The sequence below is a fragment of the Sminthopsis crassicaudata genome, chromosome 3 (genome assembly GCF_048593235.1).
Source record: "Sminthopsis crassicaudata isolate SCR6 chromosome 3, ASM4859323v1, whole genome shotgun sequence".
Taxonomy (NCBI): Eukaryota; Metazoa; Chordata; class Mammalia; order Dasyuromorphia; family Dasyuridae; genus Sminthopsis; species Sminthopsis crassicaudata.
This window is the reverse complement of record NC_133619.1, coordinates 611,233,847-611,259,834: the sequence shown is the minus strand read 5'-3', so window position 1 is coordinate 611,259,834 and position 25,988 is coordinate 611,233,847. Positions and strand designations below refer to the sequence as shown.

General features: G+C 45.1%; 1 protein-coding gene across 3 annotated transcripts; it reads right to left on the bottom strand.

Moving 5' to 3' along the window:
• Positions 1–12,731: 12,731 nt before the first annotated feature.
• Positions 12,732–22,758, bottom strand: MUL1 (mitochondrial E3 ubiquitin protein ligase 1). 3 transcript variants are annotated; one of them, XM_074306036.1, is made up of 5 exons: positions 21,255–21,308; positions 19,762–19,858; positions 18,753–18,840; positions 17,231–17,351; positions 12,732–14,960 (listed from the first exon to the last, which is right to left on the bottom strand). In XM_074306036.1, the coding sequence occupies exons 2-5, from the start codon at positions 19,792–19,794 to the stop codon at positions 14,231–14,233; spliced, it is 972 nt and encodes a 323-aa protein (XP_074162137.1). In that variant the 5' UTR covers positions 19,795–19,858; positions 21,255–21,308; the 3' UTR covers positions 12,732–14,230. The 3 variants fall into 3 exon arrangements, with proteins under 3 accessions (XP_074162137.1, XP_074162135.1, XP_074162136.1); XM_074306034.1 differs by lacking the exons at positions 19,762–19,858; positions 21,255–21,308 and adding an exon at positions 22,561–22,758; XM_074306035.1 differs by lacking the exon at positions 21,255–21,308 and having other exon boundaries at positions 19,762–19,883.
• Positions 22,759–25,988: the final 3,230 nt, after the last annotated feature.

Genomic DNA, 25,988 nt, shown 5'->3' with positions numbered 1-25,988 from the left:
TAGGAATTGTTTAATTTTTATCTCTGTATCCCCAATACCTAGCACAGTGCTTGGCACATAGCAACTGCTTTATAAATGCTTAATGACTGACTGTTCATTGATTTGGACTCTCTCTCCCCAATATAAATAACGGCTAATAATTTTTTTTTTCCCCTGAGGCTGGGGTTAAGTGACTTGCCCAGGGTCACACAGCTAGGAAGTGGTAAGTGTCTGAGACCAAATTTGAACTCGAGTCCTCCTGAATTCAGGGCTGGTGCTCTATCCACTGCTCCACCTAGCTGCCCCTAATGGCTAATAATTAGCACAGAGACAGCATGATATGCTAGAAAAAGAGCTACCAATAGTCAAAGGACCTGGGTTCAAATTCTGCCTTAGATACTCTATGTGAGATCTGAGCCTCAGTTTCCTCACATGTTAAGTGAAGGGTTTGGACTTGACAGCCCCTGAGAGTAGAGCCATAATGCTTTTGGATCCTGTGGTCTTTATTTTTATTTTTTCTTTAACACACATTGCTTTATAATTCATGTTGGGAGAGAAAAATCAGAGCAAAAGGGAAAAATCATGGGAGAAGAAAAAAAAAAACAGAAAAAAAAGTGAATATAGCATGTGTTGATTTACATTCAATCTCCATAGTTCTTTTTCTGTGTGCAGATGGCATTTTCTGTCCAAAGTCTATTGGGATTGCTTTGGATCACTGAACTACTGAGAAGAAAAAACCAAGCCTTTCATAGTTGATCATCGCACATTCTTGCTATTATTGTATACAGTGATTTATTCCTGGTTCTGCTCGTTTCACTCAGTATCAATTCATGTAAGTCTTTAAAATCAGCTTATTCATCATTTTTTATAGAACAATAATATCCCTTTCCTTCATATACCACAACTTGCTCAGTAATTCTCCAGTTGATGGACATCTTCTCATTTTCCAATTCTTCACTACCACAAAAAGAGCTGCCACAAACATTTTTGCATATGTGCTCCCTTTCTCTCCTTCAAGATTTCCTTGGGTTGCAGACCCAGTAGTGTTACTGCTGGTCAAAGGGTTTATAGCCCTTTGGGCATGGTTCCAGATTACTCTCCAGAATGGTTGGATCCATTCACAACTCCACCAACAATGCATCGATGTCCCAGTTTTCCCACATCCCCTCCAACATTTATCATTGTCTTTTCTGTCATTTTAGCTAATCTGAGAGGTGTGAGGTGGTACCTCAGAGTGGTTTTAATTTGCATTTCTGATCCCATGGTTTTTAAAAGGAAGTGGTTAGCCCCAATGTTTCCTCAGATCTCTTCAGCCCTGAAATTTAGGATCATTCTAATTATCATTTCCTCCCTCACCATCACCCAGTTCCCCGCGGCAATGCCCTCTTTGTCTCTCTCTGTTCTCTCAGTTTCACAGATGGAGAAACCAAGATGTGGTCTATGGAGAAAGGAGAATGTGTCCAGGAATAAATGTCAAAGACTTAGAGGACATTGGAGACATCTGAAATCCCAGGCTCGGGCCAAAAAAGGCCTTTGATCAGCTCAGAATTCCAGGCACATCTTTTAAAATTCAAAGCCTGGCTCTGATTCTGGGCCAGTTAGTGAGGAACCAGAGATGTGGGCACCCGTCCTTTGGAACACCAGAAGTGACTCCCTTAAAGGCCAGCTGCCTTTTCCCAGGAGGCCAGGTCATGGCTAAGTGGTTGCCAGACTAGGGTAGCTACAGGATGAGAGCCAGACAGAATCAAGGAAAACTGCTTTCCATCAAAGGCTTTGAATGCCCAGCAGCTTCCCACACACTGGGCTGGGTGCAGCTTACAAGTGTCCCCTGCCATCCCTATTCCCCCATAAAAAAAAAAAAAAAAAAAAAAAAAAAAAAAAGTAGATGAATTGGCCATATACTGCTTGAACTTAAAATCTTAGACCATTAGAACTCGTCTTGTTTAAGACCCTCAGTTTATAGAGGTGCTAAGGCCCAGAGAAACCCCTCTCACCTTTGCTTCAGCAGTCTGCCCAGGTCTCTCTGTGTCACCAACAGTGTCAGGGGAGAAAGGACCCTGGAAAGAACCTTTATGTAGATAGAGATTGCTCCATTTAGTGTAATTGTATCCCCGGATTTAAGATGGTACCTGGAACATAGTAGACACTTAAATGCTGTTGGTTGTACAGCATAGAATGTCAGAGCTGGGAGGGCCCTTAGAACCCTGGATGTCAGAGCTGGGAGGGCCCTTAGAACCCAGGAGGTCAGAGCTGAGAGGGCCCTTAGAACCCAGGAGGTCAGAGCTGGGAGGGCCCTTAGAACCCAGGAGGTCAGAGCTGAGGGGCCCTTAGAACCCAGGAGGTCAGAGCTGGGAGGGCCCTTAGAACCCAGGAAGAGGTCAGAGCTGAGAGGGCCCTTGGAACCCAGGAGGTCAGAGCTGGGAGGGCCCTTAGAACCCAGGAGGTCAGAGCTGGGAGGGTCCTTAGAACCCAGGAGGTCACAGCTGGGAGGGCCCTTAGAACCCAGGAGGTCAGAGGTGGGAGGGTCCTTAGAACCCAGGAAGAGGTCAGAGCTGAGAGGGCCCTTGGAACCCAGGAGATCAGAGCTGGGAGGGCCCTTAGAACCCAGGAGGTCAGAGCTGGGAGGGCCCTTAGAACCCAGGAGGAGGTCAGAGCTGGGAGGGCCCTTAGAACCCAGGAGGAGATCAGAGCTGGGAGGGCCCTTAGAACCCAGGAGGAGATCAGAGCTGGGAGGGCCCTAAAATATGTACATAATATATAAATATGGTGATTTGGGGAGCAGCAGGAGCTCCTTTGGGGGTGGGGAAGAGCAGGCCTTCAAGTAAGAGGTAACACTTATTGCTGAGTTGAAGGAAGCTGAGATTTTAGTGAGGTGGAGGTCAGAAGGGAATGTCTTACAGGAATGAGGGACAGCTTTTGCAAAGATATGGAAGCAGGAAATGGACCATCAATCAAGATTAAGTCCTACAACTTTTTTTCCCTTTTTATACTGAGGCAATTGGGATTAAGTGACTTGCCCAGGGTCACACAGCTAGGAAGTGTTAAGTGTCTGAGACCAGATTTGAACTCATGTCCTCCTGAATTCAAGGCTGGTGCTCCATCCACTGCGCCACCTAGCTGTCCCAGTGCTACAAATCTTGACTGCCAGACCAGGACCTTTTTTTTACTAGAGCTAATAGAGTCAAAAAAGAACTAATAAACTCTCAGGTGAGGGGATGGACTGAAGAGATAATTTTAAAACAAAAGAAACACAAAATACCTCCCCAGTGATTTAATTCTTTTCTCATCTGAACTCTCGGCTCCAGGTAATTGGAGCTAGCCACCCAGGCCGGAGCCCTGATACCTCCCAGCACCTTTAGAGAAGAAATCTTCTCCTTGGAGAAAACTGGCAAGAGGACAGGCAGCTGGGGAGAAGGGAGAGAGGCTGGAGAGATGTGACTCACCAAACATTCATTAAGTAAAGACAGCAGGGAACAAGGACTTGGGTAAGATGCAGGGTGCAGATGTAAGAAGTGGGGAGAGAGGCGATCAGCTTGGAGACAGGACAAACCCTCCAGAGAAGAGCAGACCTGCAAGTTTGGGGGGGTGTCACAAGTCACTACTGCTTGGGGGTCTCAAGGTGGAAATCTCCAGTGATGAAGAAGCAGAAAGCAGCCTAGCCCCCGGGGCCAGCAGGAGCAATGGGGAAGGGGTCAGAGTATGCTCTTGGCTTCTGGAAGGCCATGCTGACTGCTGGCTGACGGGGAGAAGGAACTACCCCAAAACGTCATGGGGCTTTTTAGGCCACAGACTCACAGAATTTCAAAACTGGCTGAGTCCTCCGAAGTTATTCATTCTCACACTCAGAAAAGACTCTTGTTTTAGACTTCCAATAAGGAAGGCCACCCAAAAGTAGCCTATTCCATTTCCAGACAGCTCTAACCAGTAGGAAGGTTTTCCTGACAGCAAGATCAATTTGCCTCTTCACAACTTTCACCCACAGGCCTTTCGTGTTCCGCATTCTCCTAGTCCCTTCCAGGCCAAGGTTGGGCCTTTTACCCTCACCACACCCCCTTCACAGCTCCCATAGCCCCCAGAAGCTCGATAAACATTTATCAAGAGTTTTTCTTTCTGCCTGGCACTTTCATTTGATCTTTCCATCAACCCCAGGAGTTAGCAATAAGCCTATTATTATTCCCATTTTAGAGATGAGAAAACTGAGACTAGTTTGTATCTGAGGTCAAATTTTCTGAACTCAGGTCTTCCTGATTCCAGGCCCAGAACTCTACCACTATAGTTACAGAATAAGGCTAATTCCTCTCTCTATAGCAGCCCTTCAAATCCTTGAACACTGCTTTCATATCCCTCCCCAATTTTTTCTACCCCATTTTTTCTTCTCCAGGCTAAACCTCCTCATTTCCTTCAGCCAGTTCTCATATAACAGGAATTCAAATCTCTTTCACACCTTGGTTGCCTTCCTTTAGTTTGTCAATCAATCGGTAAGCATCCATAAAGTGCCTACTGTGTGCCAGGTTCTGAGCTTATCGATATCACTGAACACAGCTTTCAAAACCAGGGCAAAGGATAGTGGGACTCTCAGCTCCTTACTGTCTCTGTTATGTCTACTGTCCAATGTCATGTTAGCTTTATGGGCTACCCATAGCACTGCTGATTCATGCTGAGCTTGTAGTCCACTAAAACCCCCAGATCATTTTCAGACAAACTCATGCCTCAAAACAATTATACTTATAAAGTCATTTTTTAAAAGCCGCCTCAGCCTAGGGGGGGGGGGGGGCGGTATTCCATCCATGTGTCATAGGGAAGCTGGTTCCTAAATCTAAAAAAGGTCGTTTTGGGACCCTTCCACCCCGGTTCTCAAAATTCTGATCTGAGTCACAAGAGTTGGGGAGGAGAGTCTGGTTGCTGGGGCTTTTTTATTTAGGACCTGAATGACTCAGCCGAAAAGTGCTTTGAGGGGAGATGGTTTCTTAGAGCGAAGGGGGAGACATCCAGCAGAGAGGAGCACAAAGAGAACGGGGATAATGAGGGAGAAAGAGTCAAGAGCAATGGAGGAGAGGCTCATGGAAACAAAAGGATTCCAGCAGAAAGAACCAAGCCAGCCCCCACAAAACAAAGGCAAGGGGCACAGGGGAGAGACCGCAACCGAGGGAAGTCTAAGAGTTAGGGGATGGGGAGGAAAGAGAAAGAGATGAGAAAGCAGAGGTCTGAAAGACAGGCCAGGGTGAGACAAAATGTTTTCATAGCCTTCCATACCCATCTTACACTCAACCTCCTAGTGGATATTCATTCTTAGTCCCTTTTTACAGATGAGAAAACTGAAGCAAATAAATGTGCAGTGATTAGTCCAGGATCATAGAGCTAGTAAGTGTGTGAGACTGAATTTAAACTCAAGTCTTTCTGATTCTATCTTTTACACTACCCAGCTGCCATTGTATACAACAGAGAGAAATTGAAAAGAGGGGCAGCTAGGGGGCGCAGTGGATAGAGCACCAGCCTTGAATTCAGGAGGACCAGAGTTCAAATCTGGTCTCAGACACTTCACACTTCCTAGCTGTGTGACCCTGGGCAAGTCACTTAACCCCAGCCTCAGGGGGGAAAAAAAAAAAAAAGAAATTGAAAAGCAAGAAGTACTAAACCATGGACACTAAATGTAAATTAACACATCCTATGTTCACTTTTTTTCTTTTTTCTTTTTTTTTTTTTTCTCTTGTGGTTTTTCCCTTTTGTTCTGATTTTTTTCTCCCAATATGGTTCATAAGAAAATATGTTTTTAAAAAATTAATGTTCACGTATAACCAAAAAAATAAGTAATAAAAAGAAGTGCTATTCAGTCATTCAAAGGTCCCCTCAGCATAGTACAACCCTATAGGTATTTACATTGTCCTAGGGGGAAACAACAGATAAGTATACTAATGAGTAAAAACAACCGAATTTCAGGGGGGAGAGACCATTAACAGCTACCAGGATCGGTAGCGATTATAAAGGTAACCTCTCTAAAGAGAAGAGGGATCATGGATGATGAGAATCCTGAACCAGATTTGGAAGGAAGCTAAAGTTCTTAAAAGGAAGAAGCGAACATCCAATGACTTTCAAGCAAAGGCAACGGCTCAGACAAAGACACGGAGATGGGAGATGGTATGTTAAGTCTAGGAAATGTGACTTGTCCCCCACTAATTAATCCAAGGGAGCTGAACTTTGTGACTGCTCAGGTTAACCTAATAAAAAGAGGCTGGAGAATTGGGCTGAGACCAATGTACAGACCCAATACAATAAAGAACTAAGGAAAACCTAGATGGAGAGAAACTAATGAATGATTCTACTTGACCATAGTGTGGTCCGGAAAATACCGGAAGGAGTAACTTCATTCAGAGAATGGATTCAGGGAAGGGGGATTATTGAGGATGAAGACATAAGAACAGATTGTGTGAGGACTGATTGAACGCAAGCTTGGAGAAGACATGGGGGGACGAGACCCTCGTCTTCAAGGGTCAGAAGGGCTACCATGTAGAATCTCACTTGTACTTGTCTTGCTCCCTCTTTCTCCCTCTCAAAGAACTAAAAGCAATGAGTAGAAACCTTAGGAAAGTAGATTTCTTGGGTCTTCAAAGAGAAATTTCCAAACTAAAAAGGCCCAAGGGGGGATGAGCTGCCTCTGAAGACAACAGGTTCTTCTTTATTCACTGGGGATCTCAAGATGGAAGGCCACTAATCAGGAAGGCTAATCATAGGTTAGCTGAGGCGATCTCTAAGACCCTTTCCAGTTCTCTGATGCCGCAAGAGCCTCAGAAATCAATCTTTATTTGGTCTTAATTCCGTTTTGGGGCTTGTTTTTTTTCTTTTCAAAACCTTCACATCTCTACCCAAGCCTTTTAGTATATCAGGCCCCAAGAGATCTGAGGGCAAATCGAAAAGGAAACATCTCGTCCTTCTAGTCCCTTCTTATTTCTGAAGCAGGGCATGGAATCATTGATCCAAGTTAGAGCAGACCTCAGGGACCACCTAGTTCAAACTCTTCATTTTTTACCACTGAAAAACCTGGGCTCAAAGTTAAGTGCTTTGCTGAAGATCACACAGCTGGCAGAGCTGAGATCTGAATTTAGGAGCTGGGACTCCCTGCTGAGCCTGGGTTCAGATTCTGCCTTCCAAGCAACCTGATCAGGAACTGGTCACAGATTCTCTGAGTCTGGTTTCTCATCTCTCAAAGGTAAATATTAACTGTAGCTTGAATCTAACAAGATTTATGTAAATGCATTATTTGATTTATGTATGATTTATGTAAAGCAGGTGTTGTATCGTATAATTGTGATATTATTGCTATTTTTATTATTCTCCTCCTTACTTCTCACCTTTGGCCAGAGGCTCAGATAGACAGTGGTTGGGAGTGCGAGTGTGTGTGTGTGTGTGTGTGTGTGTGTGTGTGCGTGTGTGTAAGGACAGGGAGCAGGTGCATAAGGATAGGGATGAGGTGCACTCTTTCTGTCCTCCCTTTAGGGTGTATCCTAAAGGAAAAAGCAATGGAGTCAGATAATGAGATGGTAGAGCCCAGTGACTGCTTGCACCCCCAACCTTTGGGCAACATTGCCATCTCATGGCCAGTGTAAGGAAGGCAAGGCAGCCTGAGAAAAGCTCCAATCTTTTTCTTTTTTTCTTTTTTCTCTCCCTAGAGGTCCTAAGATAGTCAGTAGTCCCTCCCAAGGGAGAATGCCAGGAGAGTGGTTGCTCTGGACAATCATTTACTTGAACAGAGAGATGTTCTCAAAAATCACAGCATTTTAAAACACAGAATGTCAAAGCTGAAGGAGATCTTTCAATAAAGACTACTAAAGTTGGAAAAGGACCTAAAAAACACAGAGTATCAGAGCTTTAAAGAGCCAGCAAGGCTAGATTGGATCTTAGATCATAAAAGGCCAGAGTGGAAAGTTCCTTAGAACACAGAAGGCTGGGACCAGATGAGCCCTTAGAACAGAAAATGCTAAAATTGGAAGGGACTTTAGAACACAGAATGCTGGGACCAGATGAGTCCTTAGAACAGAAAATGCTAAAATTGGAAGGGACCTTAGAACACAGAATGTCAAAGCTGGAGGAGACCTTAGAAGAGAGAATATCAAAGTTGAAACAGTCCTTAGAGAACAGAATGTGAGAGCTGGAAGTGGGGGAATAAAAACCCCACAAATCAACTAATTACACGAGTATATGCAATGTTCATACTCATACCTCTTGGAAGAGTCTTTTAAGGCAACTGGAGTTAAGTGACTTGACCAGGATCATAAAGCTAGTGATTGATGTCAAATTTGAAGTTGGTTCCTTCTGATTCCAGGACCAGGGCTTTACTTGTTATACCACTTAGCTGCCCCTGGATGGGACATTAGGACATAAAATATTAGAGGAAGAGCCTTGGAGAAATAATTTATCCCAATCTTTTCATTTTTGCAAATGAGAAAACAGACCAGAAATGATTTGCTAAAGATCACACAAGGAGTTAGCAGCAAAGTCAAGACAAGCCTCCATATTGTCTAGCTCCTAGATTACTGTTCTTTTTCATTTCTCTGCGTAGGGAGATGCTGAATTTGACTGACAGCTCAAGTCTTGGCCCCAAGATTAGACAGGGACTCAACTAGAATTTAAAATGACCCAGAAGGTCACAGCTAAAAGGGGCTTTACAATGGAAAGAGAAGCACTTTTAGTCCAAGGCCCTCACTTTAAAGATGAGAAAAGAAAAGCTCAGAAAGGTGATTTAACAGAGAAATGGGCCAGGCAGCAATTCTCAAACGCTTTTGTCTCAGGACCCCTCTCCACTCTTCAAAATCATTAAGGCCCCAGTCTCAAAGTGCCCTTGCTTATGTGGGTTAGATGTGTCAACATTTACTATGCAGTATTCTAAAGCAAAATGCCTTACTAGGATTATGAAAATGACTTTAACTCTGCAGACTCCCTCCTTCCCCCAGTCTCTTGGCTTCCTGAGGTCCCTGGCCCACACTCTGAGAGCCCCCAGGTCTTATGCCTTGAGTTCAGGTGCTGCCTCTGATTGTGTGACTAGTCAAGTCCCTTAAGGTATGACCCCAGTCAGGTCTGGGATGGGTAGAGGGAGCTTCCCCACACACTAAGATGATGGCTCTAAACTGAGATCTGCATGAAGCACTGACTATCTCCAAAGGGCTCTTTGGGCACATCAAGCCAAGGTCACCCAGATGTCCAAGGTCACCCAGATGCCTGGTACCCAGCTTCTGAACCTCTCCCCTATCTCCCTCCTGTTAGGCAGCTGATGAATTAACGGCCCTAAACCCAGCCACCACCGAAGAAGCACCATAGCAGAGCCTTTGGTACAAGGGGCTGGTACGGTGGGTGCCCTAATCCTGGCTCTGGATCCCAGATTCATTATCGTGTAAGGGATGCTAAGTGGGAGGTCAAATAGATAATGGGGTTATGGCAGGCTCTTAACAGCCAAAGCATCTCTTTTTCCCTCTGGTTTCCTGGGCTCTGACACTTAATATGGGCAATCCTGGATAACTCGAAGCTTTTGGGAGTGTTTGCTCATCTGTAAAATGGGCGTACTGATATTAGGCAGTTACCCTCAAGCACTACAGAAACATGAGCAATCAGTGGTTCTGAGCCAGATGCAGTTTCTCCAAAGTGACGCTATCCCAGGGCCCTGACACTGACATCCCACCACAACGTGGACCCCAATTTCTGTGCTGAAATCACCAACTAAATAGGTCACTTCCACAGCTCCTGGGGCAGCTCTCCATGGGGGGGGGGGGTGACTCAAGCAATAGGATGCCTATATTTGGTCTCAAGGCCAGCAGTAGGCTTCCTGGAGGACGACCACAGGGCCTGGCTTTCATAAAGAGCCAACACCTTTGGGCTCTAGGAGCTGTCTTTTGGGGCTCCTAATTCCAATTGCTGGGTGCCACAGACCTCTCACTTCTCAGATTTATATCCCCGACTACAGATCTTCCTCCAACCGCCCCCAACTGCCTCCACTTCTGGGCCCAGGTCTCACTAATTCGCTTTGACTCAGAATGACTCAATGTCCGAGATCTGATCCAAAAACCTCAGCTCCTTCACCAGGGCCTATGAAGTCATGGCCACTTTAGCCAGGTTGATCCAAGTCTCAGACTCTGGATTCAAGCAGTCCATGATCTCAATCCTTGGGCCCACAGCCCCCCACCCAGTAGAAGGGCCTGACAAAGGGCTAATGAGCAGCAGCAGGCAGTAACCTTCAGAAAGGGAAAGGCCATCCATCCCCCCCACCCCCCACCCCCAGGCCAACTGCTCCAGAGCAAAACCTGGGCCTGGGAGTTAGAACAAAAAGGCAGCTGCAGGGGAAGTAGCTAATGAGCACTTCTGGGAGCAATTCAGCACAGAATACATGGAAATTTATTTCATTCAAAATGGATGTTAACGCCATCTAATTAGGAAGAAAAAGCAATTTTCCCCTTCTGGGTTTCTGCAAAGGCAATCCTGACACCTTGCAGAGGAGATAGCCTGAGGGGAGCCACATCTTATTTCCAAGACTAGCCAAGCTATCCTAAACAAGCACCTTAAAATATCTCCGCCCCACATTCAAGGGCCCCCAGTTCCCTAAGTGCCCACTCCCATCTCTACAACCTCATCCACTGAGGTATTCAGTGCTCTGGTCGGTCTTAATTGGTTGGCTTGTTCTTGCACCATACTCCAACAACTACAGACATTAGGTCAGTTACTCTTCCACACTTTCACCCTGCCCTACCTAGACCCCACAGGATCAAGGGGCAGTGGGGGTGGTATGGGGTGGTGCAATACCTCAGTTTCTCTGAATTGTAATTCCTGTTCCCCTGAATTATTATGCTATACCCTTAATATTATGGCCACCCCTTCTTTTCCTTACCCTATTAAGCTCTGGTCCCTCTCACATTCCAATTAAGTCATAAAACTGCCTGGGCAGTGCTCACTATCTCTTGTCTCAGTCTCCTGTCTCCTGCCCTCGACCTCCTTCTTGACCCCCAGTCAGAACTGAATTATGATCCTTTCCTAAAATTTTAACTTCCCCAGTGTTCTCCTCCCTTGCCTTTGTTTCCCTTATAATTGGAGCCCTATAAAAGTCTCTGGAATTAATTGTTCACTGCTGGATGCTTTAAGACAAGAATCCCATTCAGCTAGCCCAAATTCTCCACTATTAAAATAATTTAAAACCTAATCTGTCTTGCCTCAGTTTCCCCAACATTACAGTGAAAAAGGCTATGGTTACCTGTTAAAAGTCAGGGTATCCAGTCTGAGTTGGCAAATGGGGAAGTGTCAGTATGGTGAGCAAACTCCAAAACCCAAGTCAATTTATCAGGGGTATGTGCAGAGTGCCCACCTCCAAGGGAATTGAGTTATGATAGAATTCACGTATTGTAGACAAAGGTTCAGACTAGAACAGGAAATTGAGATTTAGGGACCAGTAGGGTTTGGCAATGACCAGCCTTCCTTACCTTCAAGGCATTCTCCCTGAGGTGAGGTCATCTACCAAGCCTCCCTCCCCACCACCAAACTAATCCTTATCTTGGCATCCAAACCCCATTGTTTCCAGGAAGCCCCCCTACCTTCAGTATGACTGGGCCACCTTGTTTCATTTGTGGGTTCCAAGAAAATCAATTCAGTATAAGAATGGGGAAGAGGGTTACATCTACAGTTATAAATATTCCACATGGCCAAGTATCAAAAGAGTAAAGAATAAAATTCTAAGTAGAATCTGATTACTACGAATTAGTAATCATAGGCTACTGCCAAAGAACATTAGCTGGGGCACTCGTATGTCTACACTTCATGGCGCAATAAACTCCCATTTAGCCAGAATGGTCAAGACTAGTCCAGTTATCAGACCTAGGATTTAGTGTCGGAAGGCATCTCTGGGATTATTTCGGCTAGCACTTCTCCAACTTTTTGGTCTCAAGACCCTTTTTTTTAACACAATTTAAAAATGGAAGATCCTTTCCCTCCAATGAGCTTTTGTTTATGTAGATTAGATCAACTTAGCATTATAAAGTTGGGAACTCCCCTGGTGACCCTGAAATACTCTTTGAGAATTGTCGATCTAGTCCAATCCTTTCATTTTACAGAGGAAGAAAGTGAAGGCCAGAGAAGGGAAGGGAGTACTTTACTTAAGTTAGAAATTAGCAGTCAGGATGTGTATCCAGATTCTGACTCCAAATTTGGTGTCATTTCCATTCAACCATAAAAATTTAGAAATATAAAAAATACACAGGCCATCCATTTTCAACGTAATAACAGTAAATATACCCAAGACCTTCACCCTTACTGTTCAGGTCAGAAAAATCTTTGGGGATGTGGCAGGCCTTCAGGGTGTTTGCTTGACATCAGCTCTCATTGTGTGGGATAGGTTTAGACTCCCAAGCTGGATCATGTCAGCTCTATACTTGGGACCACGGCCTTCTGGCACCTCAGCAGAGAGCTGGCACAGAGGCCAGAGCAATAAACCTGGAGTAAAGGTTAGAGTTCAAATCTGTAAGTTACTCAGCATCTGCCTTGGTTTTCTCAGTGGGGGATAATGGGAATAATAATGGCATCTCATTCCCAAGGTGTGAGGATCAAATGAGATAGCTGCAAAGTGCTTTGTAAACCTGAAAGAACTATGTAAATGTTAACTATTATTTCCTCATCTACAAAATGGAACTGCACTAGATGACCCTAAATGGGGCTCTATTTCTGAAGTTTATGAAATGAAGCAAGAGAAGCTCTGGTGGAAATTCGCACAAAGCAACAGACTCACATTCAGTTTCAACATAAAATATTTACTCTGTTTTCTCTCCATGTAAGTCAAAGAGGACACTGCATAGTACTGGCATGTTGTGCCATTCCTGTTCTCAGGGGAGACCAGAAAATTGGACACCGGGGAAGGAGAGACAAGGCAGGCTAGGAACTTGGCCTTTGGCTTGCTGATGAAGTGCTAGGAAAGGGGGATTTTCCTCACCCCTGGCTGGTGCTCACTAAATTGAAGCAGCCAAGGAAAGGAGAAAAGCAACACTAGAAGAGGTAATGATATCAGACCCATGGGACAGTCTCACTTAGGAGAAAGGGGAATCAAATAAGAATTTGGTGCTACTCTCCTCCTGATTGGTGGAAGATGCTCCCAAAGTCAGGAGGCTAATGCAAAGACCTCCTAAAAGTCTTGAGCACTTTCCATCCTCACCTCAAGCAGGGGCAACACCTAATCATTCCCTGGTTCTGGAAGATCTTTAGTTTAAACCCTGAGGGCAGGGATCTGGTGTCCTCTTCTCAGGAGGGCATGGCCGACATCTGCAGGTCATCTCCTGCCAGGAAGGCAGTGGGTGTGCTTAGGAAGAGGCAGCTAAAAGGGGACACAACAAAGCTGAAATGGAATTTAAAATTCAAATCCAACTCTCCCTCTCACCAGTAAGATTTCTTAGATTTCTCACCTCACATCTCCTTCAAGTTATTGCCTACTGTGCCTAAGGCACAAGACAAAGTTTCACTTCCTCACTTTTCCACACGCCTGTACAAACACATCCCACTTATCTGGTTGATGAAAGGGATGAGGAGGAAGGAAAGCCTCATCAACATATCATTTCCCAGCAATTTTGCTTAAAATCATTGAATGATATGCAAGTGGTGGAGCAGAAAAAAGAAAAGAGGCCTAATACCAGCTGGCAGCTGCTGTTTTGACCCCAGGCTTTTCCTGAGGCAGCTCTGAAAAACCCAACCCTCACTTGCTATCTGGCTTTCCCTTTCCTCCTGCTGGAATAACTGGGTCACTGAACCCAAGCTGTGTCCTAAACCAATGGGGCTCACATAACTCACTTGGAATTATGCAGGGGAAAATCTCAGACATAAGTGAGGAAGAGAACCGGTTGTGAGTTTAAGAGGGTCTAGTGACTTTTCATACATACATACATACACATATACACACACACACACACACACGCATGCACGCGCGTGCGCACAAACACACACAGGAACCCATATCTGAAAAATGGCAGAAAAAGTGCAACTGGCTTTGCTACATTCATCCATCCAGGGGATGGCCCTTTGGCTCTCCTGCTTTTTGATTTAAAGCATAACCCCACAGGCCTCAGTGTCCAATCTCCGCTGCTGTATTTAAGAGATCAGGATGTTTTTTCCTCACTCCCTCCCACCCTGGAGGTCGCCTGGTGGTTACAAGTAGCGATCACCAGGCTGACTCTCTAAGGGACTGGTAAAATCCATTGAAGAGGAGAAGCACTTCCTCTATAAACTCCAAATCCCTGAACAGTTAGCTGTTGTACAAAGGAACTACCCGGACGATCTCCTGTCTACAAATAGGGCACTTCTTTGGCTCGGGCAAAGCCTGGTAGCATTCACTGCATGAGCAGACGTGGCCACACTCCAGAAAGACACACGACTTGACGCTGCTTAGACACACAACGCAGGCGTTTTTGAGAGTCTCCCTCTCCTCCTCGCTGGCTGCCCCCAGGAGTCGCGCCTCATGGAGCCGGAACTCCTCCTGCATCTGCTTCATCCGCTGCCGCTCTCGCCGGTGCAGGTATTGCCTCCGCAGGATGAAGAAGAGGGTGGCGCAGGTGGCAAAGCCAAAGATGACGGTCAGGATTTTCCAGAGCTTGACACTAGACTCCTGCCTCTGCAGGAGGGTGTCGAAATCCTGGCTGCTCAGGTAGTACTGGAGGCCCTGTTTGGGGGGCTGCAAGCGGATGGAATTGTTGTCTAGCACCAGCTCCCCCACGCCCGTGATGGTAGCCCCCACCTTGAGCATCTCCTCTGTCTCCTGGATGCCTTTGGGTCTCTCCCCACTGATGTAGTGACCAATCACATCAGTGAAGGACTGGATCGTGGGGTGGAACTTCTCATACACTGTTTCCAAGCCAAGGTCAGCTGAGTCCAGGGGTTTCAGGACTCGAACTGCCACACCTGTGCCTTCCTCATGGGGCACCAAGTCAAAGGGCACTGTATTTGTTCTCTGGTGGATGATTTTTTCACAGTCATTCCTGGAAGAGGAGAAAAAGAACGTGAGACAGAAAGCAGAAAACACCACAAACCTAAGCAATAATTTCAGCAATCCAAAAGGGAGAACAGTGAAAGTCCACAGACGAATTTGTGAATTCTGTTACCATATATTGAATTATAAGGAGATCCCAAATTTTATCAGCCAATGGGCCCCTAAGGGTGGGGGTAGGGGATTGAAAGGCCCCAAGTTATTGCCTGTTCTCTTTGTCATAATTGGCTTGAGTTTTTTCCCTAATACACCAGAATCCAATGGGAAAATATCTTCTGTGATACAAATAAGGAAAGAGCCCTCTATTAAATATTTAAATTACCAATTAAGTTCATGTAATTTTACAAAATTTAGGAGAACAAGAGAGAATGCTAAGAATAACTAATTTAAATGGATGATTTGCTAGACTGTAAAATCCAAAAGATGGGATCTTCTCTTAAACTGTCTTTCCCCCAAATGCAAATACAGTGGTCTGTCTGTACACAACAGACCAGTAATAAATGTTTGTGAGACTTGATTAAATTGCATGGACTTTTTACTGAGGAAAAAATTGAAAGGAGGATTTCCTGACCCAAACTATACTGAGGACCAGGAAAAAAAATCTAAATTCTCTTTTGTTCTCCTCTACTTTGGTATAGGGACTATTTAGTCAGAAATCTGAGAGTAGGGGCAAGAAGAAGAAAGAGGGGAGGAAAGTCTGAAGATAAAAGGAAAGAAGAAAAATAACCAGTAACATAATTCCCCATTTCTATTGGGCTTTATACTTTCTAGAGCACTTCTCTCACAACTATGAAATAGGGAATATAAGTATATAAGTATGCCCATACATGTACTACTTACTTCATATGACTGTGATAAGGAAAGCACTTTCTAGAGCACTTTCCTCACAACTTTATGAAATAGGGAATGCTCATACTTGTACTACTTACTTCATAAGGCCGTAATGAGGAAAGCATTTTTTCAAGCTTTAAAGCACTAGAGAAATATTCCCATGATCCCCTCTGGTGTCCAGAAAGTATAGCCTAGAGGAGAAAGGCTTGGGCCTCCACTCACATGCTGCCTAAGCTTGCTTGGATTGTCTTAAGCTAAGCAGGCAATACTGTGCCCCAGGCAACTCCCTAAAATATTACCTGCTAACATGTAGACCAGCTGCAATCTGGTTTGAAAGAGTTCTCATGCTAGGAGTTCCTATGAAATGGTTGCTTTGTCTTCCTCAGAAAGCCTACCTTATAGCTATCTCTTATCTTCTACATACACAGGTATGTAAACACTGCCTCCCTCCTAGAAAGTAAACTTCTGGAGGCCAGGGACTTGCTTTTGTTTCATATTCCCTTCTTCCTCCAATGCTTTAGCACAGAGCCTGAGAACACATTTACATGCTCGCTGTCTGAGATTCCTCCTTTAAAAACAAGATTTTCTTAAAGCCCAGGTCTAATCATATTTGTCCCAGCCCTATTAAATAAACTCCAATTGTTCCCTAATACCAGGAGGCTCAAATTTAAACTCCTGTTTAGTAGTCAAAGCCCTTTCCACTTGGGCTCCTTTTTATCTTTCCAGTCTTTTATATTCTTCCCATTCCAATTCTACTCTCTGCCATCCAGTCCCCTTCATACCTGTCTCTGCATTGGCTGACCCTTTCCTTGCCTCCACCCCATCAGAATCCCTGGCCACCTTCTAGATAGAGCTCAGGTACCATGCTCTGCAGGAAGCCTTTCCCAGGATCCTCAAGGGCTGGTGACTGGCCTCTAAGATTACCTTGCACCTATTCTGTATACACCTACACAGACACACGTTGTCTCTTCCATTAGAACAGAGGTTCGTTAAGGGTATGAACTATCTTTGTGCTTTTTTTTATATCCACGGTTCTTCGTGTACTGATTGGCAAACGGCAGGAACTTAACTGTTTATTGATAAAATCAAGGTGATTGAGGGTCAGAGAGCTTAAAAGGTCACAGACCTCCTAACAGATATAACTAGAACAAGATGCTAGAGCTTCTGTCCCTAAAAAGACAGGTGTAGGCCCTTGGGAAGGTAGAAATTTGTAGAATTTGTGGACCAGAAAACACATCCAACATAGAGACAAGCAGGAAACACTGGCTTTGGCAACAAAAACTGCCAGCCCAATAAAGGAGTCAACTGCTTCTCTTTCCCTGAAGCTTCCCCATTTAATAAAGAGATTAATGAAATTATGACTCAAGACCCAGGAACCCAGCAGAAGAGACCAGCCAAAAAACTCCAAACCAGCTAAAAAAAGGTACATACCAGAGGTGGGTCGTCCGATTCCACACCATCTTGTGCTCCTGGAGGGTCAATCTTTGAATTACTCCTTTGCAGTTTTCTACAAACTGGCTGTTAAGGGTCTCCTTAACAGAACGCACAGCTCCTGAAGGGGAATAAAGATTCCTCATGAAGTGACTTCCTACAGAGGCTTTTGCACAAAAAAGATAAATTTCCCCATCAACTCTCTCTGAAAAAAATCTGATATCCAAGATGTGGAGGGAATTAACCAAAATACAGAATACCAAAAGACATTCCCCAGGGATCCATTGTCAAAGCATGTGATGTGAACCATAAACTATTAACAGCTGGATGAAAGACTGCTCCAAATCACTAATGAGAGCAAAACACAAATTAAAATTTCATCTCACTCTCAGGAAATTGACAAAGATGTCAAAAGATGAGAACAGTAAATGCTGGATTCACTGCTGGTGCAGCTGTGAATTGGAAAAATCCTTCTGAAGACAATGTGGAATTACTCTAACAAGCGATGAAAAGTCCAAACCCTCTGATCTAGGCAGACATCCCAGAGAGATGAAAACAGGGGAAGACCCACATTCTGAAAAAGAAAATATTTATAGCAATCCTTTATGTGTGGAATAAAAACTAGAAACAAAGTAAGTATCCATCAAATGGGGAATGGCTCAACAAATTGCGGAATGTGACTACACAGTAAGAAATTATGAATATGAAAAATACAGAGAAGATTGAGAGGACTCTGGTGCCAAGTGAAATCAGCAATATACATAAATAGTTACAACAATGCAAATGGAAAGGGCCAAAAACACCTGTGTAGCTCTAAGGACTACATCTGGCTTCAGAAAGGAGTTGAGAAATAAACCTCTCTCCCTCCTTTGCAGAAGGAGGTGACAATGGGGAGAATACTGCATATGCAGGAAGGCATAGATAATATGCTTCTGCTTTTGTGAAACTGCTTTTTATCACTGCTAAAAAGGATTTGCTTGTTGGGGAAAGAAGGGAGGGATATATTTGGAAAAAGGTATGAATAAAAATAGAATAAAAAGACTCATATCTCTGAATAAGTTCAAGTTTTTATTCACTTAGATAAAATGAATTTCACTCAAGATGATAGAAAGTTAAAAATTTCTTTTACTGAGCATAATTAAGTGTGAACTACATTGGGAACTCCCAAAGCCAAAACACAGCACCTCTAAACTTAAGGAAGGGGGGGGGGGGGGGAGTGAGACAATCCATACCCACATTAATCTTTGGGCATTGGGGGGACTAGAAAAGGCTTCCAAGAGATAAGAGGAAGGTAAATAGTGAGGAAGATGAAGCTGCAATATGGCAGAAATGAGAAGGGAGTCCATCCCAGCAGGGAAGAGAACCTGTGCTGATCATAGAGGACAGGATCTCTAGCTTAAGCTTTATCTTAATAGAGGTCCCGTAGGACATACCCAGATGCTCACCAAGCCATCTCTTATCCATGTACTCCCACCTTTCACCCTTCTCCCCCCCACTATACCCATCCCATAAATGAACATACCTTCAATGACAGCATAAGGCACACACTTCCCTGGAGCATCAGTAAGAATACTCTTCAAATCTTCACCCAAATGAATTTTTTTGGCTCCCTAGGAGGAAAAAAAAGTTAAATGATCAATGTTATGACATATTCTATCAAACTCATTAATATTTAAAGAAGAAGAATAAATGTAAGTGAACTGGACAATAGAAAGCTTGTTTCTAATTCAATCTAGGAATGTTTGGGAATCTTCAATACAAAGTGACATTAAAAATGGAAACAGGGTGATACTTCTGGAGGCATTGTTGAAAATGCCACTAAGAACATTTTCTATAAAAATTAAGTACCTTCAAGAGTACTTTTGAAGCTTTAAAAATTTTATCCATTTTTATGTAAATCTTTCTAAATTACATAATATAGTCCCCTGCCTAATTAAATAGAAGATATTGAACTTCTAACCATTTCCTGATGATTCAGTCCTTATTATTAACATCCACTACTTTGCTGTGACACAGTGGGACCCTCAGGTGCTAGCACAAGGGTATAGTTGAAAATTTTCCAAGAGCACTTCATGCCTGCTTCCACCCTAACATTTCACAGATTTTGTTAAATTTATGTGCAGATCATACTCCCCCTCACATCACAATGCATTAACCCCGAGGGCAATTTTCATCTCTATATCCCTCCCTCAAGCACAGTGCCCAGCACATAAAAGGAATCTAACAAATGTTCTCTAACTTGAATTGCTGCCACACAGAATAGCTCTAGACTGTTGAACTTTGTGAGTTCGTGTAGGTGTCTCATATTTAGTACTGTAAGAGATATGCATAATACTGAAGCCAAGAGGGCTATAAAGTTCTCCTTTGAATAAAATTCATGAGATTTAGTACATGAACTTTTTAAACTACTTTTAATTGCTCAAAGGCCCTTTTTTGCTTCCTTTCTGCTAAACAGTTTGGTGGTGAAGTGGTCAGAACACTGGGGCTGGAGTCAAGAAAATCTGAGTTCAAATCCAATTTCAGACATTTACTAGCAGTATGACTCTGGGTAGGGTAGTTAACATCTGTATGCCTCAGCTTCCTCAACTGTGATTTGAGGTCAATAATAACGCCTACCTCTTAGGGTTGCTATGAGGATCAAATGAGATGATAACCGAAGGATTTAGTGCAATGACTTGCACATAGTAGATGTTACATAAATGCTTATTCCCATCCCCCTTCCTTTCTCACTGTTTCAAATAATTGAGGTGACCAAACAACAGAGCCCCCGGTATGTGAGGTTTTCTTATATTTCTTATATTACAGGCCACTTTCCACTTAAGTGGCTTCTATGATTAATCTCAGAAGCAAATCAATTCACAAAGACCATAGAGGCCACACCAAAGTAAAAGCCATGGTCCCTCCACTAGAAGAGACCACATCAACACTGGACTTAGATACAATCAGAACTGAGAATTGGGCTTGAATTCTGACTGTGTGATCTCAGGCAAATCACTCTGCAGCTCTGGGACTCGGTTTCCTCCTCTGCAAAAAGGGATTAATTACACTTCCGCTCAAAGTTGTGAAGAAATACTTTGGAAGCCCTGGAGCATTATATAAAGGAGGGAGGGAGTATTTCTGATATTAGAAGAGCAGATAAACTAAATGAAGAAATAAAGATGTGCTATAGCAAGGGCCTCCCAACCTAGGATACCACCCCACAGATGAGGAAACTGAGGCTGGGAGATCTTAAGTGACTGGCTCAGGCGGGGTTTGAATTCAAGTCATCCTGATCCCAAGGCCGGAAGTCCCCCCATACAAAGCTGGAAAGGCAGAAAGGCACCAAGATAGGAGACTCTGAAAGTGACAAGAAAAAGGAGTCTGTAAATTCCACCTGGTAAACTGAGGATTCTGAGCAAAGGAATGACCTGCACGTACCTGCTGCTTTATCACAAATAGCAACTCAAAGTCAATCTTGTTTATTTCCTCTCCTAGTCTCCATGCTAAAGCCTCCCAGATGGCAGCAGAAGTACCTTCCCTTCCTATCACCTACAGCCCTGCATCCAATACACGCAGGGTCAGCAAGGAACTGAGCCTGAGACTCCCAACTCCAGGGATAGCTCTCGACCCGCTGGGCCAGATCCCCAAGTACTAGAGAAGTTCTTCACTGATTTTTCGAAAAACCAAACAATGACCAATGCTCCCAGTGTCTGTGCTGGGACATAAGTTGTATGTCCCCATAGCTGTGAGATCACTTACTGCTGCATAATCCTGGACTGAGAATCAGTTTCTCTACTGTGAAATGAAGGGTCTGGACCAGAGTTCTGAGATCTCTTTTAGTTCTAAATCAACAATCACTTCCACCCTAAGGCATCTGTCCTCTTTACTTTCCTTATACTCCTCATCTGTTTAGGCGGCCTCCCCACCTTCATGTTCCTCCCTTCCTCCTCTTCTTAAGAAATTCCTGTCCACCCTCCAATCCCGATTTGAACCTCACTGACTCCATAATGTCTTCCCTGATTCTCCCTCATCATAAGGACTTTACCTTTGACTCACAAAGCACTTCATTTTTGCCTCTGCAAGGTCATCATTTTACTTTTCCCCAGAATCATTTCATTTGCTTTGTAGGGTAAACAAGAGGAACAAAATATATATTAGCAAAGACTCCATAGCGACCTCTGACCAGACCACACTCTGTTGTTGATGCTTATGAAGCCTTTGTCATTTCTAGAATTCCACCCCTCCAAATGAAGGCCTCTCTAGGCCAAAAACAAACAAAAATCCTCTTTTATTTATCATACAACGGGCATTATGGCTGCTGTCTGCAGACCTCCGAGTTCCCTGGGAAGGACCTTGAGTGTCTAAACGTGTAACAGCATTCCTCAAGTACAACATTCCAACAAGTGGTCACAGGCTCAGCTTGGGAACTTCCGGAGAGGGCGCGCTCCGCGGTTAGGAACTTCTCCTTACCAGAGAACGTCTCTTAGCGCCCGAAAATCCCGCCTCGCTGCCCCCGGTTCTGCCCACAGGGCGAGGCCTCCCTTTTCTCCGCGTCCCTTCTAACACCTAAAGGGGCCCCAAGTTTTCCCTTACTCAGACTAAGTATCTCCACTCCCGGAGCCAGCCCTGAAAAACCTGTCAGCCTTGACTTCCTCCCCAGAGAGCGGCCGTGACCGGAGCCCAAAGCCAGGCGGCCCGAGTCCCGGAGCGGTGCAATTATCAGCTCCGCAGCAATCACTCCGCCTGCATTAAGGGCGCACAGAGCGGCCCCGGAGCAAAAGCCGGTCCCGGCCTCGAGGCTCCCGCTCTAACGGGGGAAAGAAGGAACAGACTCGCGAGCCTTTGGGAAGAGAAAAGGAGATTCAGACCCGCTCAGGAGAGAGAAGGAGGCAAATACACACAGGCGGGGCGGGACTAGGATGAGGTAATGGGTAAACAGAATCATGAATAAACATGAATAGAGGGACGGACTCACAGACAAAGATGGACCAGACAGGATAGAGATGTATACATAGGGACTGGACAGGAGAGACACGAGACACAGATGGAGGTACGGGGAGGCTGACGTCCCCACTACTGCCTCTCTTAACGCAGCCCAAAAGTCAGTCGCTCTCTCTGACTCCCCCTGATAGGGGTCCTCGAACTCCCGACCTCCGAGGCTGCCGGGGGAGCGGGGAGAGGAGGGGGCAGGGCTTAGGTCCCGGGCTGCCCTCGGTCACTCCGGACGTTTGTAGCGGGGAGCGGAGACAGACGGGACCGGGCGCTCCCACTAGGAGGCTGCGGTGGTCTGGGGTGAGGGGCCACGTCCGGCCCGCGGTCAGAGTCCGGGGCCGCGGCACGCACTGACTGACCTTGAGCTCGCGGGCCGCCTGGACCTTGTGCCGATACACGGAGTACAGAGCGGCGGCCACGGCCGAGCTGGTGCCCAGCAAGATGAGCTGGACCGCCGAGGGCCGCCCGCTGGTGTCCATGGCGCTAGCTCTGCTGCCTCCGCCCGGCCAACACCGCCGCCCTCAGGTCGCGCCGGAACCATAGAGACGCGCCACCGCCGAAAAAGCCAGAGAGACCGGAAGGGGATAAACCGGAAGAGTAGGGACCGGAAATGGAGAGACCGGAAGGGACAAGAACGGGTCTTCTTCCCCCGCGTTCCAGAACGCAGATTTTAGTGTCCGCCGGGTTGGCTGCCTCCCTCCCCATGACCCTGATGCTCCGCCCCCAACTTCTCCCCAGCGATATTTTCTGTCTGTCTCTCTTCCTCTAAGTCTCTATGTCTCTCAATCTGTCTCTGCCTCTGTGTATCTCTCCTTTGTCTCTGCGTCTCTCCTCTCTGTCCGTGTCTCTGTCACTCTCCGCATGTATGCGCGCGCATACGCACGGTTACCCCAGCACACAATTATGCTCAGGCATAAAGATCTCAGAGAAATCTGAGCCATCATTACAGTCCTAGCGGGGCTTCTTATGGGCAAAATTAAGTCAGTGACGGAAATAATCCTTCAGGCTACGGGATTCGAGAAGGAGGTCCATCACCCCGCGTCCTTCAGTGTCGTAATAACTGAACAGTTAGAGAATGACTGTCCTATGGCCCCGAACACACCTCGGCGCTGGGGGGGTAAACAAAACCGGGTCGCGGGTTAAACTACGCGCAGAGCGGCCACGGACTGACGGAGGAGGACCACGCCGCCAGGGAGCGCCGAGAGGCTTCCTCTGCCTCCCGGTTTCAGGAGCGCTTAAGGCTCTTTAGTAAAATGTTACATCCCGTGGGACCGGTTTCAATCACTTACGGTTAATATTAACCAAAGCTACAGGAGGAACAAAAAAGTAAAAAATCCCATAAGAGGAACTGGGAGTGATCGGAGAGGGGCTTTGCAGGTTGTCTCCGGAGCCCGTTAGAGAAGAGCAGGAGCCGCCGTCTTCCTCAGACGGGCGGACCCAGGAGGGGCCACTCTATATCTCCCACCGGTCCGGTGAGAGCCTAGCGGTCAGAAGCTTCCCCCCTCCCCAGCCCCGCCCCGCTGTTCCCTCCAAACTAGGGATATTTCTCGGGCAGGTTTCCTTTCATGTGCAAGATTCCTCTTATGTGAACCTATAAAATGACCGCGAGCAAACGAAGTGATATTTGTGAAACAATCCGGGAGCTGCGGCTTTGTTACCATTCTTATCTTTATCCGCGGCGGCGGCGGCTTATCATTACTATAGAAAAGGATGGGAGGACCGCGGAGTCCCACCACGGACCCCACCTGCTGGAGATTAGCGATGTCTGGACGCCAGGGGGCAGGAGCGGCCCGGGGATGCGCCAGCAGCCGCACCTGCGCTACGTGGGGGTGAGGTCCGTGTCAGAGGTCCGTGTCAGACGCTGAGAGCGGGCTTCCAGCGCGTTCTAAGATGGCAACTGGCATCGAGAGGAGATCTGACCCACCACGGGATAGTGTTCTTCAGACCTTAGAAGGCGGAGATGCCCGCGGAGAACCGATCTCCCTCCCCCAGGATCTGCACCGTCCACATCAATCACAGCACTACCGAAGGGCAAGGCTCATTCCTCCGTATCGTGGCTCTGACCTTTCACTCTCCTAGTTGTCATGGGAACCCTGCCACTTGGTCCTCTTCTTGTGGTTATCACTTCCCCGAGGAACCACATGTTTCTCTTTAGGGATCGCGTTATGGACGAACCTTCCTTCAAGAAATTAAATCTGAACATGGGCGGGGCCATCACCTCTCTAGGTTTTTCTATTTCCCTTCGGAAGGAGGTTGTATGTAGCACGCTTTTAAGGATTAAAGCTAATAGGAATGTAATGGAATATTATTTTTTAAACTTATTTTCAAAACATATGCACGAATTATAATTATAAAATTAAATAAAAATTAAATTTAAAAAAATTAAATAAATAATAATAAAATAAAGATTAATACATATTTGGACAAGAGAATGACAAAAATCATTCATTTTAATTTATCCCTAATTGATTCTATAAAGATTTACATCAGTAAATATTCAGTGCTTATTTGGGAGGATTTATGAAACATTAAAATGCTGATATCAAATTAAAAAAAAACATATGCACGAATAATTTTTCTTTTTCTTTTCTTTTTTTTTTTTTCCTGAGGCAATTGGGGTTAAGTGATTTGCCCAGGGTCACACAGCCAAGAAGAGTTAAGTATCTGAGGTCAGATTTGAACTCTGGTACTCCTGACTAGGACTGGTGCTCTAACCACTGCACCACCTAGCTGCCCCTCACGGATAATTTTTCAACATTGACCTTTACATAGCCCTGTGTTTCAGATTTCCCCCTTCTTCCCCCCACCCCCTCCCCTAGATGGCAAAATTTGGCCTAGATAGCTTGGTCAGAAAGATTTCAGAGAGGCCTGGAGAGACTTACATGAAATGATGCTGAGTGAAATGAGCAGAACCAGGAGAGCATTGTACGTGAATAATGAGACTATACGATGATCAATTCTGACAGTCCCGGCCCTCTTCAACAATGAGGTGATTCAGACCAGCTCCACTGATCTTGTGTTGAAGAGAGCCATCTACACCCAGAGAGGCTGTGGGAACAAAGGTGGACCACAACAGAGTATTTTCACTCTTTTTGTTGTTTGTTTGCATTTTGTTTTCTTTCTGTCTTATTTCCCTTTTGGATCTGATTTTTCTTGTGCAGCATGATATCTGTGGAAATATGTATAGAGGAATTGCACATGTTCAACATATATTGGATCACTTGCCAACTTGGGTGGGAGGGAGGAGAAAAAATTAGAACACTGGATTTGTAGGAGTGTCGAAAATTATCCATGTATATCTTTTGAAAATAAAAGGCTATAATTTTTGAAATGTGTATTAAAAAGTTAATATACTTGTAAAATCAGAAAAAATAAAACAATAAACTAAAAAAAAGAGTGGCTACAGATATTAAATAAATAAAGATTAAACCTAAAGATGTGGCTCAGGCATAGGAACTAGCCCCAAAGCAACCATCTTCTCGAGGTTCTCAAACTACAGCCTGTGGGCCAGATGCGGACCCCTGAGGACATTTATTCGGCCTGCCAGGTTACAGGCAGAGACACAGTGAGCTTTTGTTTTTACTATAGTCCGCCCTCCAGCAGTCTGAGGGATAGGGAACTGGTCCCTATTTAAAAAGTTTGAGGACCACTCATAAAACATCATCACAGAGCTATCAGTTAGTCAACAATCATCAAATAAGAATTTACTATATACCCAGCACAGTGCTAAGCTTTGGGAACACAAATAAAAGTAGAAAGACAATTCTTGCCCCCAAGGAGCTTATAT